The sequence below is a fragment of the Carettochelys insculpta genome, chromosome 1 (assembly GCF_033958435.1).
Source record: "Carettochelys insculpta isolate YL-2023 chromosome 1, ASM3395843v1, whole genome shotgun sequence".
NCBI lineage: Eukaryota > Metazoa > Chordata > Testudines > Carettochelyidae > Carettochelys > Carettochelys insculpta.
In genome coordinates, this window is record NC_134137.1 from 62,311,581 (window position 1) to 62,330,886 (window position 19,306).

The 19,306-nt window shown below is 43.7% G+C and overlaps 1 protein-coding gene across 5 annotated transcripts in view; it reads left to right on the forward strand.

Annotated features, from left to right (window-relative positions):
• The window catches only part of CAB39L (calcium binding protein 39 like), an 87,343-nt gene that overhangs the window by 23,893 nt on the left and 44,144 nt on the right, over positions 1–19,306 (forward strand). For 2 of the 5 annotated variants that reach the window (XM_074987760.1, XM_074987750.1), the window contains exon 2: positions 8,575–8,722. In XM_074987760.1, coding sequence (XP_074843861.1) covers positions 8,621–8,722 — 102 coding nt within the window. In that variant the 5' untranslated portion in view covers positions 8,575–8,620. Of the gene's footprint in view, positions 1–7,558; positions 7,706–8,574; positions 8,723–19,306 lie in introns of those variants that run through there. The other 3 variants (XM_074987775.1, XM_074987768.1, XM_074987742.1) reach the window with 2 other exon arrangements.

Below are 19,306 nucleotides of genomic sequence, written 5' to 3' on the forward strand. Positions count from 1 at the left end.
GAATATAGCATTAGGGATATATTATCGACTGCCTGATCAGGACAGTGATAGTGATGTTGAAATGCTAAGGAGAAGTAGAGAGGCTTCCAAAATAAAAAACTCAATAGTAATGGGGGATTTCAATTATCCCCATGTTGACTGGGTACATGTAACATCAGGATGAGATGCGGAAATAAGGTTTCTTGATCCATTAATGACTGCTTCTTGGAGCACCTGGTACAGGAACCCCCAAGGGGAGGGGCAATTCTCAATTTAGTACTGAGTGGAGTGCAGGATCTGGTCCATGAGGTCACTATATTACAGGACCGCTTGGGGATAGTGATCAGAATGTAATAATATTTGATATTCCTGTGGTGGGAAGAACGCCTCAGCAGTCCAGCACTCTCTGGCATTTAATTTCAAAAGGGGGAATGATGCAAAAATGAGGAGGATAGTTAAACAGAAATTAAAAGCCAGAATGACTAGAACAAAAACCCTGCAAGCTGCATGGAAGCTTCTCAAAGACACTATAATAGAGGCCCAACTTAAATGTATATCCCAAATTAAAAAACATACTAAGAGGCCGAAAAAAGAGCCACCATGGCTTAACATCCATGTAAAACAAGCAGCGAGGGATAAAAAGGCATCTTTCAAAAGGTGGAAGGCAAATCCTAGTGCCATAAATAGAAAGGAATATAAATGCTACCAAATTAAGTGTAAAACTGTAATAAGGAAAGCCAAAAAAGATTTTGAGTAACAGCCAGCCAAAAGCTCAAAAAGTAATAACAAAATGTTTTTAAATGCATTAGAAGCAGGAAGCCTGCTAAAAAACCAGAGGGTCCCCTCGAAGATGGAAATACAAAAGGAGCAATCAAGGATGATAAAGCCATTGTGGAGAGACTAAATGCTTTCTTTGCTTCAGTCTTCACGGCTGAGGATGTTGGGGAGGTTCCCAAATCTGCACTGTTTTTGTGGGAAATGAAACTGAGGAACTGTCCCGGATTGAAGTGTCATTAGAGGAGATTTTGGAACAAATAGATAAACTTTAATGTTAACAAATCACGGGGTCTGGATGGCATTCATCCAAGCGTTCTGAAAGAACTCAAATGGGAAATTGTAGAGCTATTAACACTAGTTTGTAACCTGTCCTTTGGATCAGCTTCCGTGCCTAATGACTGGAAGATAGCTGATGTGACACCCATGTTTAAAAAGGGCTCTAGAGGTGACCCTGGCAATTGCAGACTGGTAAGTTTAACTGGGGAAAGCAATCAATTCAGCTGACCTACATATATTCCTTTCCCATAACCAATGCTGTGAACCTGTGGAGATATGGTACCATCCTTGACCATGACAAAGGTGTCCTAGGTTCAAATCATGCTATAGACAACAGTTTATGCATGTCTGAGTTCCAATGAGAATGAAACTGGTCACGTGCTAACCTGGTTTCATCGGAACCTTATTCTGGTAAGCTTAATGTCAGTTCCGGGCAAACTAGTTGAAACTATAATAAAGAATAAAATTGTCAGGCACGTAGAAAAACATAATTTGATGGGCAAAAGTCAACATGGTTTCTGCAGGGGGAAATCATGTTTTACTAATCTGTTCGAGTTCTTTGAAGGGGTTAACAAACATGCAGACAGGGGAGTTCCAGTGGATATAGTATATTTAGATTTCCAGAAAGCCTTTGACAAGGTACTTCATCAAAGGCTCTTATGTAATTTAAGTTGTCATGGCGTAAGAGGGAAGGTCCTTTCATGGTCTGAGAACTGGTTAAGACAGGAAATAGAGGGTAGGCATAAATGGTAGATTTTCTGAATGGAGAGGAGTAACTAGTGGCGTTCCCCAAGGGTCAGTCCTAAGACCAATCCTGTTCAGTTTATTCATAAATGATCTGGAGAAGTGGTGAATAGTGAGGTGGCAAAGTTTGCAGATGACACTAAACTGTTCAAAATAGTCAAGACAAAGGCAGACTGTGGAAAAACTTCAAAACGATCTCATTAAACTGAGTGACTGGGCAACAAAATGGCAAATGAAATTTCATGTGGATAAGTATAAGGTAATGCACATTGGAAAAAATAACCCCAACTATACTTACAATATGATGGGGGGCTAATTTAGCTATAACTAATCAGGAAAGATCTTGGAGTTATCGTGGATAGTTCCTTGAAAACATCCACACAGTGTGCAGAGGCAGTCAAAAAGGCAAATAGGGTGTTAGGTATTATTTAAAAATGGGATAGAAAATAAGACAAGGAGTATCTTACTGCCCCTATATAAATCTGATACGCCCACATCTTGAATACTGTGCACAGATGTGGTCTCCTCACCTAAAAAAAGACATCCTGGCGTAGGAAAAGGTTCAGAAAAGGGCAACTAGAACAATTAGGGGCTTGAAACAGGCCCCGTGGTGAGGAGAGGCTAAAAAGATTGGGACTTTTCAGCTTAGAAAAGAGAAGGCTGAGGGGGGACGTGATAGAGGTATATAAAATTATGGCAGGTGTGGAGAGAGTGAATAAGGAGAAGTTATTTACTTGTGCCTATAATACAAGAACTAGAGGACACCAAATGAAATTAATGGGTAGCAGGTTTAAAACTAATAAAGTTCTTCTTCACTCAGCACATAGTTAACCTGTGGAACTCCTTGCCAGAGGAGACTGTGAAGGCTAGGACTATAACAGAATTTAAGAAAGAGCGAGATAAATTCATGGAGGTTAGGTCCATTAAAGGCTATTAGCCAAGGGTAGGAATGGTGTCCCTGGCCTCTGATTGTCAAAGGCTGGAGATGGATGGCAGGAAACAAATCGCTTGATCATTGTCTTCTTCGGTCCCCCTTCTCTGGAGCACCTGGCACTGGCCACTGTCGGCAGAGAGGCTACTGGGCTGGATGGACCTTTAGTCTGACCCAGTATGGCTATTCTTATGTTCTTATTCTTATGTTCTAAATCTTATGTTCTTAAAGCTCATGCTTCAGCTGGCCACACGCAGGGTCAGGAAGAGGTGTTCTTTTCCCCAGAGTATTCTGGGTGATTTTTTTTTTTTTTTTTTTTTTTAAGTGACTACTTCTGAAGCAGCAAGGGTATCTCAACATATTTCACTAATTGTTTCCCCAACTTACGTAGGGGCTTTGAACACTTGTGTGTTTCTTTTCCTTGTTGTGTTTGAGACACTTAATAGTCTAGATTCCTGAGAGTCTCCTTGGTTTTGTTTCCTTTTTTGGGTTTAGTGAGAAGGTGCTGGCTGGTATTGGTGCTCAGACTGATGGTCGACTACATCAGTGGCAGACAACTGCCCGTTGGGGTTCCATGTGTGACTGATAAGACATTTTGTTTACCGTTGCTCATGCACAGGATTGCCAGATTCTGCTGACTTTCAGCCGCATTGTTTTTTTTTCCACCTCTCGGTATTACAGAAGTGACATGAACTTAAAGCAAGGGTATGTAAAGTGCACGTTGATAGCACACAACCTTGACTGTGAGAGCTGTGTGCTCCCTCTGCATCTAAATAAAGTGCTGCTGTGGTTCATTTGTCACACCCTGAAATTCTAGATATGCAAACACAGTTAGCAAAACTACTCTGTCCCAGGAAGCCATGTTGGTTATGACACTGAGATAGAGGCAGGAGGCATTCTTATGGCCCACTCCCTAGCCCAGTTTGCCCCTCACTTAACCACATGCTCTGCCTAGTCCCTTCTGCCCTTACTTTGTGTGAAGGCAGTCTCTGCCCAAAACTGTTGTTGGAAACAAACAACAGCAAGAAAGAGGAAGTCTAACACAGATTTTAAAATGCATAATCTGTGCTCTACCCAAGGCTTGCTTTTTGTGTGGAGGGCATAGTAGGTAAAGGCGGGGAAAGAGGAGTGTGCATTTGCCCTGCTCCTATCAATGGTAGAGTGAAGTGAAAAGTAATGGCACTTTCCTTTCACTGGGCAGTTCTTTGGTGCCATTAAGATGCTGTTGTGGTAAGCTTGTATGTAATAGCACTACAAAGAAATTCACTAAGGTTCCATGTCTACTCTGGAAATGCTAATACCTCAGTGCCTTCAATTTTTTTTTTTTTTACAGGTAGTCCTGAATTAAAGACAGACCCTCATCAAAGTGTGTAGCTGATACGCGGTGAAAAAAGAGCTCCAGATTTTAAAAAGTGAACAGTAATTTGGGGTGCCTCAGGATTGGGCATTTGGAAATCAGAGTAACCAAAACCCCTCCCATGGTTGTAACTATTGGCCTTTACTTCTAGAATTCACTGGACTCCATCTAGGATGGAGAGGTTACCTGTCTAGTGGTACAAAATCCTGTTGGAATTATAGTGGAAAAAGTAACTATTTAGCACAGTCTATGCTCAAAAGACACATGGATTTTAATTCATTTTGGGGGGGAAAAAGCAGATAAGCCTTGTGATCCCTGAAACTAACAGATTTTTTTTTTTTTTTAAATTACTACCTCTTCCTCTGAAAAAGAGAAATTTAACTAATTGCCACAGGCCCTCCCCACCCCATGAGCCACTCTGTGGGTGGAGCCCACCAGGGCTGGAGGAGCTGCCTCCGCCACTGCCACCACACATTTGTCCCATCATGGGGTGTGTACATGGAGCAGTTGGAGGGGCAAACGGGGCGTGTATTGGACACCTTGGTCTTAAACCATAAGCACTACAACCACAAAATGTGGTATGCCCCTTCCTTTTACCCTAACTTAAACCAAGGCCTGGTTTGGTTGTGCCTGGAAAATGGGAAATGCCTGAATCCCAGGGTTTTCCAGAACATGGAAGGGCAGGGGGCAGGAGGAGCAGGGAGCTGAAAGGGAGGGGCACAGACAGTTGACATGATGCTGAGAGTGGCTACTAAGGGCAGCTGCAGCACTGAGAGAGAGGCTAGCAGGGCGATGGCTCCACCATCTTGCCTGCCACAAAGACTGGGTAAGTAGCTCTCTTGCCCCAATCCCAGAGCCTTCCTCCCCCTGTGGAGAGCTAACTGGCCACAAAGGGGGTTCCTGGGGGCTCTGTTGGAAGGAGAGCTGACCCCAGAGTCTGCCCCCCACCAGACAGCCTGCAGACTGTGGAGGGCAGCTGGAGGGGGCATCCCACCAAAGCCCCCCGCCCCCTGACAGTTTGCAGATTGTGGAGGGCCAGCCGGAGGGAGGCAGCACCCCAGATCCTGCCTCCACATGCAGTCTGCACACTTCGGGGCACCCCGGAGCCTGACATCTTGCCAGATAGACTGCAGGCTGGAGAGGGACCGTTGCAGAGCAGGGCTGCCCCAGAACCTTGCTCCCCACCCAGACAGCCTGCAGGCTGCAGGGGACGGTTGGAGGGGGGTTGCCATCTTGGAATTCGCCCCCCACTCTGACAGCCGGCAGGCTGCAGGTGAGAGGGAGCCAGCTGGAGCAGTCTCCAGAGCCTTGCCTCCACCAACAGCCTTCAGGCCATAGGGGTAGGGCCCCCAGGAAGAAGGGGCAGCCCCCGGAGCCTGGTCTCCTCCTTCCCTCCCAAAAGCCTGTAGGCCACAGGGGCATTGGAGGTGGGGAGAGTAGCCCCCAGAGACTGGCAGGCAGCTGGAGTGCCTCACCAAACAGGCTGCAGGATGGAGTGCGCCACTGGAGGCTGGACCTAACCCCGGAAAGACTGTTTCCTCCTCCCCACCAGTTCAGGGGGAGGCAGCTGGAGGCTGGGGCTAGCCTGCAGAGCACTGCCCTCACATGACAGGCTTCGGGATGGGGCAGCTCCTACCCAAAGCAAAGGCCCACTAGGACAACACCCCCCCCCCCCCCGCTTGAGTTCTGAGAGATTCTCACGCCTCCCCAGCTTCCTCTTTGCCATCATCCAACCCCCCTTTAACAAAAAATTCAATTTGTAATTTAAACACAAAAACATGATATAAATGTTGTTTAAAATAAAAAACAAGCACAAATAATTTTTCTTGACCCCTTGTGGACCACCAGAGCTGACTGCAACAGCCACCTGAGACCTGTGCTGCCAGAGCTGCCCACCTGAGCCCCATACTGTCAGGGCCAGCCAGTCACCTGCCTGAGCTCCACCCTGCTGGGACCAGCCACCTGCCTGCCCACCAGCTGTGGGCCACTGCCTAAGCCACCTACCCAATTCCCATGTTGCCAGGGCCAGCTGCCTTCCTGCCATCCCAAGCCTCATGCTGCCAGGGCCAGTTGCCCAAGACCCACACTGCTGGGCTGGCCAGCCAGCCTGAGCCACCATGAGCCACCTAAATCCTGCAGTGCCAGAGCCCGCTGCCCAAGCACTGAGAGTCCCACAAGCCAGCCAGCCGTCTGAGCCCCGTAAGCTACCTGCCTGAGCCTCTCCCATCCCAGAAAGCCAGGCACCACCAGCCCCCTGCTTTTACCCCATCCCCCTCACCTGAGCCAGGCACCCCCAGCCTTTCATCTAATCCCATCTTCCTCTCCCCCTACCCAACCCACACTCACTCACTCTTTGCAGAAGGCAGCTAGCTCCATGCGGGTCTTTGCTGGCTGCCTGGTTTTTATAGTGGCTATGCCAGATCACCTACATAAAATGGCAGGGCCTGAGAGCTGGAGGCAAAGGCCAGCTCGTTCTTCAGGTAGGGAGGAATGATGAGGGGGGGCTGGGTTGCCTCATGTCCCCCCTGGAATCTCTTCATGCCCCCGCAAAGGGGCATGCCATAGGGAAACTATGCCCTAGGAGGAGCAGCAGGCTGGGGGCTGACTCTAGAGTGCTGCACCCCACAGGCTGCAAATTGGATCTAGCTGGAGGCCAGGGCCAGCCCACAGAGCCCTAGCCACCACCCAACAAGCATGCAGCCTCAAATCCCTCCCTCCCAGCATGGAGTCACTGGCAGAAGTGCCCTGATCCCCTCAGGAGGAGCTTCTGGCCCTAGCAGCCTCACCCTCATCGCCACAGGTGGCCTTGGTGACCTCCCCCCTGCCCTAACTTATGTACCTTCCACTGGCCTTGACTTCTGCAACCCCGCCCCCAACAACCCTCTGCCCTAAGCCATCCACACCCTGCCTCTTCTCACCCCTGAAGCCTCCCTTTAGCCTTCTTTTTTTTTTTCATTTTTGAAAAAGACAGTCATTGGCAGTGGGGGAGGGAAAGCAGGTACATTTTTTCACTTACTTTCAAAAATTTACTTCCTGAGCTATGCTGGGTATATCTGCTGTGCTTTAGTAAAACATCACATGTATTTCAAATAATTCTCTCAAATATCCATAAGAGCACACAAGTAAAACTGGTAGCTCTTCGTTATTAATCATGTGCAATATGTAATAATTATCATTGTGCACACTTGGAGAAAAGCATGCTCTGACACTTAGATTTTTGAGGTAAGGATGAGCATTATATGCAGCATTTTACATATGTATATTTTAATGTGTTTTCCTTCCTTCCTGTTCAAGATCTGTTATTAGTATGAGATTCTAGGATATGTCAAAATTGCAGTGATATTTTTTTCTGATCTCATTTCTTCTTATCAATGTGTTTTTACTATTTGCTTGTTCTTCAGCATGGAGACCTACTCATGCAAAGTGCTGTGCGCCCTCTTTAAAGTGACGTGGGCCTGATCCAAAGTCCATACCAGTCAATGGAAGTCTGTCTGTTGACTGCGTTAGTTTTTGTGTTGGGCTGTTAGGTCTTAGCTACACTACTGTGAGCTGTTGAGCTAGGTAACGGAATTTCAACTACCATGAGTAATACAGCTGACATCAACATGCTTTGATCTGCTTACCATGGTATCTTCACCACAGTAAGTCTACTGACGTTCTCCCGTCAACTCCACTTGCTCTTGTTTTAATGAAGTACCGGAGTCAAGGGAAGAGCACTTGATGGTTGATATATCGTATCTATACTAAAGGTGATAAATTGATTGATTGCAGCCTGTGGATCTGGCGGGTAGTGAAGACATAATCTAAAAGTCTTCAACTCCTGTTAGTCAGTGGGCATAAGGACACACAGCATCTTCCAGGCTCAGGTCCTGACAAATCAGTACTAAACTGGTCACTTTCTGTTTCTGCTTGTCATTCACTAGCACACTGATGGGAATTTGGGTTTCTAACAGAACAGGGCGGAATGTGTATGGGTTTTTTATATGTTTTAATTTGTTGTAAGCACTTGTATTTCCGTGAGGCCTCATTTTCTGTTCCTTGCTCATCTAAAATTCCCCTGGATTTAAATGAATCAAAAATGAGTTGAGTCACAAGGAAAGCAGGCCTCTCTAGGTTTGGCAGGCTCTCTTTTTGGTGGTGGCTTAAACGGTTGATATTGACATCCTCATCATTTAAAAGTTAGAGAAATGGAACAAAACGTAAGCAATGACTGAAAAGTTGAGCTCCAATCCTGCAATGATCCAAGCAACAGACAGGTTTGCCTGCTGGCTCTTTGAGCTACTGGTTTTCTAGTCAAATTTGGAAAGGCCTGTAGAAACAAAGAGAAGTTGGAGGATCTAGTGGAGACTACTGGAATTTTCAGTAGACATAAGCAACTGGAGCCCAAGATGCTTTTACAATGAGTTTACAGTGTGATTTATATATGGAGCATATTGTACTTGACTCATAGCTGCAAACAGAACCTTAACAGCTAATTTTTGCTCTCTCTTTGGTCTTTTTTGATTTAAAGCAGTCCTCATCTATATCAGAAGAAGAAAATTCAGGTGAAGAAGATAATGCCTTTGTTCAGTAAATCACACAAAAATCCTGCGGAGATTGTAAAAACTCTGAAAGAAAATATGTCTGTATTGGAAAAGCAAGATAAAAAAACAGACAAGGTATGAAATCCATGTTTTTAATACTAGCTATAAGGCATTAATTTGTACTTGGGGGGGCAACAGACTGAAGAGTGAAATTACTGTGTTCAAGACTGTGATCTTTGCAAACTCTCATACATGTCAGTGAGACTATTCATCTGAGTAAAGTTAACAAGCATTGGGTGACAAATTAGCTTAATATGCCTATATATCCAGAAGGCTAAGCCAAAATAAGTGACTTGGATTATGTTTAATTATTCAAGCATGTAACAAAATAAGGAAATACCACTTTAAAAATACTCTAGGCTTTACTGTTTTAGTAGGCTGACAGATTACACACAGGCACAACATTATGTAAAAATCAGTAATGTTTATATATGCTATGTATACCTTATGTATATAGATATTTGTATAAATCACTGTCTTAGTGTTCATGCACTTACATATAACCACAAATTTGTTTAAATGCATTTAATTGCACCAGAGGCTTTCATATTCTCTAAAAGAATTATCCTGGGTACAGTTCAATAACACGAATGTGGATGAGATTAAAAATTTATTTTTAAATTTTAGATATTAAAACACTTCTTAGTCAATTCTGTCATATGATTGCACATATTATTGTACTTTTCCTCAATACATTTACACATTAGAAGTGAACCAAAATCAGAAAACAAGCACATTTTCCTTATCAGTGGAATCCTTAAGTTCAAAGACAGTGCCTTAGAACAAGTTACTTCTGTAACACAAATCTCAGAGACTTCTGGTATTTGACGTTGGCTGACTTTGGGGTACTTTCAGTTAATTTCAGGAATGGGAAGGAGAATATATAAATGGTTCATTCTATGCTAAATGTACCCCAGTAGCCTACTTAATGACCACATTTAATGCAGAAATCTGGATGTAACTCAATTTTTGTTTTTGCTTTGAAATTCAACTTTGAATTTCCACTGGTTGAGCTGTGCTTTTAAGTTGCAGGGGGTAGGGAGAGCGTACCCTGGAGATGGAGAATTTTAAGAGGAATGTGGACGTTTTATACCACTGAATTGACATTTTTCTTTTTAGGAAGTTTAAACTCTTGGTGTAATTTTTTTTCTCACAAGACTAAAAAGGGGTTACAAATGTGGAAGGTTCCATCCAGTTTATCCGTTTAAAACAAAAAAAAAAAACTTCACAAATTTGAAAATGACATTTTACTTTAACTGAACATTAACAAATCATTTAACTACTTACAATGGTAAATGGCTATGATCCCAATCTTACAGCCTACCACCAACATATCTAGTTCCAGTTAAGCAACTCTGTTAAAAAAAAAAAAAAAAAAAAAAAAAAAAAAAAAAAAAAAAAAAAAATGGTTTGATTCCTAATGCTGGAAATGCTGTGGATCAAAAACTCCAGTGCCATGGAGGACTGCTCTTTCGAAAAAAGGGGCCACACAGCATCTATATACTTTTTTTTCTGAAAGAATCTTTCGGAAGAAGGCCCTCTTCCTCATCCAGGAGCAGAAGAGGGCCCTAGAAAAAGTCCTGCGATCTTCCAATTTAATATCAAAAGAACACATTTTGTGTGTAGATGCTCTGTGGGATTTTTTGACAGAGCCCCCCCACTAGTAGACTGCTCCACCCTTTCCCAGAACCTTCTGCCTCCAAGCAGACCTACCACTCAGTATCTCCTACCCACCACCATCAGCTCTTTTGTGGAGTGCAGGAGGCACAGGGGGTGGGGAGGAGCAGGAGTGGAGCATCCACGGGGAAGGTGCGGAAGAGGAGTGGTAGAGTGCAGCGGGGCCAGAGACTGAATATCTGCTGAAAGATTAAGAAATTGGTGTCACTAGTACCGAAGCATGAACAGTAAACATCCCACTGGTATTTTTCACCCATTCTTGATGGATTGGGCTCTGACTCAAAGGTCCCCTGCTGCTACAGGCTTGGCAGCATTTACTGAACAGGCAAATCCATCAAGTTTTACAAGGTTTTCATCCAACATTATAAACCGATCCATAGTAATTTGAAAGCTGGTACAGATTCCCTCTGCATTCGGCTTGGAGGTGCTACAATGTGTCCAAAACTTGACAAAGCTGACCAAAGTTTTAGATTTATAATGGAATCTGAAATCTGGCAAGTTGTAACTCATGAGTGGTTTTATTATGAATAGTTGTGGTTTGCTGGCCAGCAAAACAACCTTGAGATTACCTTAAGCTTGGCCTTATTTTTGTTTTTCCCGGGGATCCAGTCACTATTTCAAAACACCCTATTAATTAGGTAAAAATTCATTTGAAGCCTTTTTTATGTTGTTCTTCCCCTTTGGGTTTAAATTTCCTGAATTAGGCAAATTCATGTAGGGAGGTCAGTGTAGTATGTCTTCACATTTCACTTCTCTGTGCTGTAGGAGAGGTTCACAACAGTTGTTCATAAGAATCTGGAGTGCTAGATTTTTTTTTTTTCCAATAACACTTCAGTTGTAAGTGTAAGGGCTTTGCATGGTTAGGCATTTAAAAAAAACAGAAAAAAATCCCAACCAATCCTACTTTCCTCCGAGTGCCATGGCCTAGGTGCTAGCATGAAGGCCTGGGTGCTAGCAGCAGGGCTCAGCTCCAGCTGCCCTTCTCCCCACACACTCAGGCAGCAATAGTGGGAAGAGAAGTGATGTGGCCCAAGACTGTTCCCATGACTGCTGGCCACATCCCTCCACTTCCCACTTACGAGTGGTGGGTGGTCCCATCCCTCCCTGAGTGACATGGCTGGCAGCAGGGGAGCACAGTCTCATTGTCCAGTTCCCTCCCATCTGCACTGCCTGTGAGTTTGAGAGGGCCCAACCAGGATTCCCTTTAAGCTGAGTGCTTGGGTGGCTACCCAGGAGATACTCAAATGCTACCCAGCTGAGTAGCAGAGTGCCCTCAGCATGTGCTTCTACTGGTGGTGCAAATTCGCATATGTGCTGATGCACATAACGATTTCTTTTTGCGCATGGTGGCAGGGGGTGGGCAGGATGACACTGAACCCTACCTCTATTATGGGCACCAGCTCCCTCACTTGCTAGTCTGTTGGGCCACCTAGAGCAGCTGATTCATGGTGCTCAAGCTGTAGGAGGTGAGGGAGGAGTGAGAATGGAGCATGAATCAGCAGACTAATGGTGCTCCAGATTGCTGAGAAGGAGAACGTAAAGTAGGAATGGTGGGGAAGAGGACAGGCACGGTGTATGGGCCGCAGGTGGAACCCTAGTGAGCCTCATGCAGCCTAGGAGCCGCAGGTTGTCCGCCACTGACCTAGAGGCTCTGGCACTTTGCCCCCACAAAAACTGTGGGTGCAAGGGGCAAGTGGATCCTCAGTATTCTCTCACACATCATCAATGCCTGTTGTTAACCCCTGCTCTAAGAGTTAGGCCACATTCGTCTCCCAGAGCCAGGGGCAGAACCCCTGAATCCTGATCTGAAACATTCTACTGCAGTCTAGCAGAGAATTATGTAAGCCACTGGTGGTGTATCACATCCCGCACCAGGGGCTGGTTGGCAGACTCCTTCCCCAGTACAGAACCTTGCCTGGTGACTTGAAGGTTCATATGATTGAATACGCTTTTCCTGGCCTTGGAGGGGATCAGATGGGGGGATGGATCCTGGTCTCAGTTCTTTATCAGCTGGCATTGTGGAATCACCAGTGGCCTGCTAAGGAGTAAAATGAGAATAAGAGCAGGTGCTCCCAGCCTGCTAGCCATACTGCCAGCTGGGACTGACGCAAACTGGAATAAACTCATGAAGTTTAAGCATAGGAGTTTGTGTGTCAGGTCTTTAGGAACTGACATCAAGTCCTATTGATTTTGTGTGTTTATAGTAGCATCAGAAGGAGAAATCCAGGAGCACCTGAAGTGGTGAAGGTTCATTTGTTTGTACTGTATGTAACATAGGGATGTTATAGGTTAACCAGTTAACTGGTAAGGACTGGAGCTGTCCCCCAGCCATGGACAGGCCTGCTCAGGCCAGGCCAGAGCATCCCCTACCCACAGTGCGCTGGGGACCAGGGTTGCTCTAGCTGAGCCTGGCCGACCTCTTCCAGCTGTCTCTGCCCCTGTCCCCAGCAGGTGGGGTGGAGGGGGCAGGCTTCTGAGGCCTCCCCAGCTGGGTGCTCTGAGGCAGCTGTTGCACTGCCAGAGGCAGCAACTTGGAGCAGTCACCCTTATCTGGCGTAAAAGTGGCTCTGTTCACTCCCTGTCTGTGACTGAGGCCAAGTCAACTGGAAACTCTGGAGGGCAGTGTCTGTTTGGGGTGTGTGTGCGTGCGGGGGGCGGTGTCACTTGGAAAGGTGTTGGGAGCAGGGTCCCTGTGCTCAGTTGGAGGTAGGGGCAATACCTATCCTCTTTCCCCAGTGGTGTATGTGAGGGTAGAGGCGCTTTGGGGAGTCACTGGTGCTGTGAGTCTCGGCAGACCCATGAGGCATGTGATCCTCACTCCAGTGTCTCCTAGTTCCCCAGGAACTGATGTGATTGGCTGCCCTGTTCCAGGGAGGTGGGGCTGGAGGGTTCCTCTCAGAGATATACATGGGGCAGTCATGTGCCCCCCACCTTACGTTGTGCTGCCCACTGTCAGAAAGCATGAGTAAGCTCTGGTGTGTGTGTGTGTGTGTGTGTGTGTACACATGCATAGCACTCAATCATTGCCTGATTAGTGCCCCAAGAGTATTCAAGCATGCCTATTTGTTGTCCATAGGGACAGACCTAAGCCATATTATCATGCTTTAGTCTCTCGTCTTGAGCATCCCATGTTCGAAATTATGTAACAGTTTGTCTCATGCCACAGGCATAACCAAATGGTATTTCATAACACAGTAGGGGCACCAATTTGTTTGCACAGCATGCTTAAACATTGCCAGATCTATAATATGGACAGAGCCTTTGTGTTCTAACAACCAGGTCTGCAATTTTAAATGTGTTCCTATGTGGGTCAGAGGTAAGGCCAGGACTGGATCCTGAGACATTTCAGCAAAGCACTTCTTCAAATAGCTGGTTATCAGAAGCAAAGGAGATTATTTGTAAAACTCTGCTTCGTTTCTTTTAGCAACACAAGGTCACAAGCATAATATAGTGAAACTAGGAGGAGAATTGAAAGTGTGTTTCCCAACCATAGCTACTCCCCTCACCAGCTGATTAAATTCTTATTCATTATTTGTTTAAATAAAAACAGTGCGCTGCTAGTCTGTGTGGAGCTGAGGGAAGAAGATGACTGAGGAAGTCTCTTCCTCATATTGTTTTGAGTCAAAATGACCTTATAAGAGTACTCGTATTTACTTACAGGGCACTGAATGGCCCCCGTCAAAGACTATGGCTCAGGTGTTCTGAACTTTGCAACCACATAATTTAAAAAACAAACCTGTCTCAAAGGCCATGTCTACACTACAACCATCTGTCTTCAGAAGTTACTGTTGGAAGAGATCTTCCGACAAAACTTCTGTTGACCAATCGCATCTCCACATAAAAGCAGATTGATCTTTTGATCCTCTCTGTCAACAAAAGGGCTCCCTGGAGTCTCTACACAGCTTCTTTGTCAACAAGATGCATTTTGTGTGTAGACACTCTGAGATTTGTCTACAAAACTCTAGTGTAGATGTAGCCAAAAAGTTTAGTGAGCTAAGATCAAATACAATATCCACTTTCTGTCTAATACGTCTTTTGTTGACTAGTAACAGAGATAGCCATGATAGTCTATAAACTATCAAAGCAAAAAAGCAGTCCAGTAGCACTTTAAAGACTAACAAAATAATTTATTAGGTGGGACAGACCCACTACTTCAGATCATAGCCATACAGAACAGACTCAACATTTAAGGCACAGAGAATGAAAAATAGTAATCAAGATTGACAAATCAGAAAAATTATCATCAAGGTGAGCAAATCAGAGAGCAGAGGGGAAGAAAGAGGGGAGGGAAGTCAAGAATTAGATAAAGCAAAGTATGTAAAAGAGTCCTTATAATGACAGATATGCAAATATATTTGTAGCTGACTTGGAACAGTGATTCCTCAGCTCTCGTCCCCTATTAGCCCTCCTTTACTTATGATACGTCAATGACATCTTTATGATTTGGACCCATGGTATGGAGACTCTAGAAGAATTCCACAGAGACTTTAACTGTCTGCACCCCGCCATCAACTTATGCCTCGACTACTTGACGTGAGAGAGAGATTTTCTGGACACTACAGTACAAATCAAGGATGGCCTGATCGGTACCACACTCTACCAGAAATCCACTGACTGCTATACTTAGTTACAAGCTTCTAGCTTCCATCCTGCACACACAACTAGCTCCATTGTTTACAATCGAGCCCTTAGGTACAATCACATTTGCTCTGATCCTACTGACAGAGACCAAAAACTACAAGATCTCTACCAAATATTCATAAACCTGAATTGCCCACCAGAAGAAATAAAACAAATCGACAGGGCCAGACAAATAGCCAGAGACCAGCTACCCCAAGATAGGCCCAAAAAAGCCAAGAACAGAACACCGCTGTTCATTATGTACAGCCCCCAACTCAAACCACTGCAACACATTATTAAAGACCTACAACATATCCTTAATCAGGATGTCACACTCCAGAAGGCCCTAGGTGACAAGCCTGTTCTGTCCTACAGACAACTTCCCAACCTTATGAGGATTCTCACCAACAACCACAGATTATACCACAAAAATACCAATTCTGGAACTTTTCCTTGCAACAAGCCCCATTGCCAACTTTGTCCACATATCTATTCTGGAGATGCTGTCACTGGACCTAACCAGGTTATTCGCAGAGTGACGGGAACATTTTCATTTTCCTCAAATAACATCATATATGCCATCATGTGCCAACACTGCCCACATGCTTTGTATATTGGACAGACTTCAGACTCTCTTAGATTAAAAAAAAAAAAAAAAAAAAAAAAAAAAAAAAAAATTAATGGGCAAAAAACAGACATAAAAACGGTCCTGATTCACAAACCTGTCAGCCAGCTCTTTAATGGAGTGGGCCATTCTGTTAATGACCTGAAAGTCTGTGTTTTACTGAAAAGGAACTTTTGCAGCCATTTGGAAAGACAGGCTGTTGAGCTCTCTCTCATATTCAAATTCGACACAGTAGCACATGGTTTGAAACGGAATGGCAATTATCTGTGTCATTGTAAGGACTCTTTTACATACTTTGCTTTATCTAATTCTTGACGCCCCTTCCCTTCCCCCAGCCCTTTCTGTCCCTCTGCTCTCTGATTTGCTCACCTTGATAATAATTTTTCTGATTTGTCAACCTTGATTACTATTTTTGGTTCTCTGTGCCTTAAATATTGAGTTTGTTCCAGTATGGCTATGATCTGATGAAGTGGATCTGTCCCATGAAAGCTCGTCACCTAATAAATTATTTTGTTAGTCTTTAAAGTGCTCCTGGACTGCTTTTGTGTTTTGTTGACTATTGTGCATTTGCAGAGACATTACAATCAAAAAGGTATTTTCTGTTGCTGTTATGATCCTATCAAGTAAATTACAATCACTTGATTTTTACCTCTGAGGGAACCAAGTATGGGTATATTTATAAGTTACATAAAGCGCTTTATCATAGCAAGAGTCAAATGTGAGTAATAGTAGCAAATACATGTTAAATTCTTTGGCTATGTCTACACTAGAGTGTTTTGTAGACAGAACTGGGGTTTTGTCAACAAAACTCATGGAGCATCTACACACACAATGCATTTTGTTGGCAAACTGTTGACAAAAAAGTCATGTAGATGCTCCAAGGGGCCCTTTTGTTGACAGAAGAACAAAAAATCAATGTACTTTTATGGATAGAGGTGATCTGTCGACAGAAGTTTTGTTGGAACATCTCTTCCAATAGCAACTTCTGTAGACATATGCTTCTAGTGTAGATGTAGCCATGGTGATCCTGACTATCCTTTTTGTATATTGTTAGAGCCCTCAGCTCAGCAAATAATCCCTTTTCAGTCATCTGGAAATAATTTAGGCTGGTCTTTTTAGGATTCTGTATGGTTCACTTATTGTGTTCTTTTTAGCCACACCCTCAATCTCTTGTAAATATAGTGGGTCACATTTGTTCATGGTGCAATTTCGTTATCCATAATTAAATTAAACCAGAAATTAGTTTGACCAAATAATCCTGCAAAAGAAGGGATTGTGTTTGAGGAAACTCTGTAGGTGACTGGGACAACTTAGGTGTGAGGACGTGATATTTTTGTGCTTCAACTGTAGTCGTAAAATTTTCTTTAACACTTTAAGTTTTATACTACCACCCAGCACCATAGTATCGGGTCACATTGCACATAATTTCAGCAGCAATAGCAAAGTCCCCAGTGGACTTACTGGAGTCTCTGATTGATTTTTGATTTGAAAGACAATTTCTTTACAAATTAGGACCAAGACCTTATATTGGCGCTGAATATTGATGAGGAGCCAGTGTTCTTGATTTGAACATGGGCCTGATGTGGTTTGTGGTAATCTCTGCCTTGGTGAAGTTGGGCATCCCCATTCTGTTCCAACTATAGCCTGTGCATTGTTTTCACATTCAACCTCAGATACAATGAGTAACAGTAATCCAGTCTAGGTGATGACAAATATAGGCATTATTGTGTCCAGGTTGTTGCCCAGGAGGGAAGGAGAAAGTTTCCAAATAAGCTGGAGGTTGAAAGAAAGCACTGTTGAAAACTGATTCTGTTTTGTCATCCAATCTTAGCAAGGGGCCAAACAGAACCCAGAAACTTTTCACAGCTTTCACAAAGGGTGGCTGTGTGCCTGTAATGGAAGGTGGAGATGGCATCTTGGCCACCTTTTTCAAAATGTTTCCCCTTTCCGATCAGCACCACCGTAGTCTGACCTTGGATTTAGCTGAGCCAACACTCTCTTTGCCAGGAGCTAACTTCCAAATGGTGGTAGCTGCACCAGTAGAAAATGACATACTTAGTTGAGTGTAGAAGGAGTACATGCCTTACTGCATCTCGGTGTCTCTCCTGGGTGTCTCACAGATGTTGAAGAGAAGTAGGTATAGTATGAATTCCAATGGGACCTCACATGAGGATCTTTTAGAGAAAAGAAGCAGTTAGTTTGCTGGAGAGGAACAACTGAAACCTCTGCAGTACTGGGCCATGTATTCCTGTTAGGTCCCCCTTTTTGAATGGAAAGAGGTAACTAGTGGCATCTACCCTGGGTTGGTACTGGAACCAATCCTATTCAACATATTCATATATGATCTGGAGAAAAGAGTGAACAGTGAGGTGGCAAAATTTGCAGATGATGCAAAACTGCTCAAGATAGTTAAGACCAAAGCAGACTCTGAAGAGCTTCAAAAGCGTCTCACAAAACTAAGGGACTGAGTAACAAAACGCTGGATGCATTATAATGATGAATGCAAAGTAATGCACATTGGGAAAACCATAATACAAAAATATGTATAAAATGATGGGGACTAATTTAATTGTTACCACTTGAGAGAGAGATCTTGGAGTCATTGCGGAGATTTCTTTGAAAACATCCAACCAGTGTGCAGCCGCAGTCAAAAAAGCGGACAGTTTTCAGAATCATTAAGAAAGGGATAGAGAATGGGACAGAATATCTTATTGCCGCCATGTAAATCCACGGTACTCCCTTATCTTGAGTACAGCGAATAGATGTAGTCACTTCATCTCAAAAAAATATATCGTGGCATTGAAAAAGGTACATAAAGGGCAACAAAATGATTAGGGGAGTGGAATGGCTACCATATGAGGAGAGATGAATAAGACTGGGACTTTTCAGCTTCGAAAACCGAAAACTAAGTGGGTACATGATAGATGTCTATAAAATCAAGACTGGCGTGGAAAATATGAATAAAGAAGTTATTCTTTCCGTAACACAAGAACTTGGGATCATTGAAGGAAATTCATAGGTGGCAGGCTTAAAACAAAGAAAAGGAAGTACTACTTCACATAATACACACTGAACCTGTGAAACTCCTTGACCAGAGGATGAAGTGAAGTCCAAGACTATAACAGGGTTGAAAAAAGAGCTAGATAAATTAATGGGAGGATATGTTCATCAGTGGCTGTTAGCCAGGATGGGCAGGAAAAGTGTCTGTAGCTTCTGTTTGTCAGAAGCTGGGACCAGGTGGCAGGAGTTGGATCACTTGATGACTGTGTTCCATTCATTCCCTTTGGGGTTCCTGGCATTGGCCACAGTCGGAAGACTAGATACTGGGCTAGATGGGCCTTGGTTTGACCCAGTATAGTCATTCTTACATTCTTAGGAGGGTAAGCAATAGAGCTGGGCAAATAATTGGGATTTTGCAGGGTGAAGAGGGTTATTAGCCAAATTAACATTTTTAAAAAAAATTTGTTTTTGAACCAAAAATGACTTTTTTTGTTTTTGTTTTTATTTCAGCAACGGAAATAAAACCATTTTTTCCTGCCTTGAACAAAATATTTTGAACATCATTTTGAAAAGATGACAATAACAAAATGGGTCATTTTGACTTTTTTTAATATAATTTTTCCTTTTTTTTAGTTGAACTAGAATTAGCAATAAATTAGTTCTGGTCATCCTGAAATAGTATTTTGCCTTTAGCCAATATGCTATTTGACTGAAAACTTTTGCCCGGCTTTAGTGAG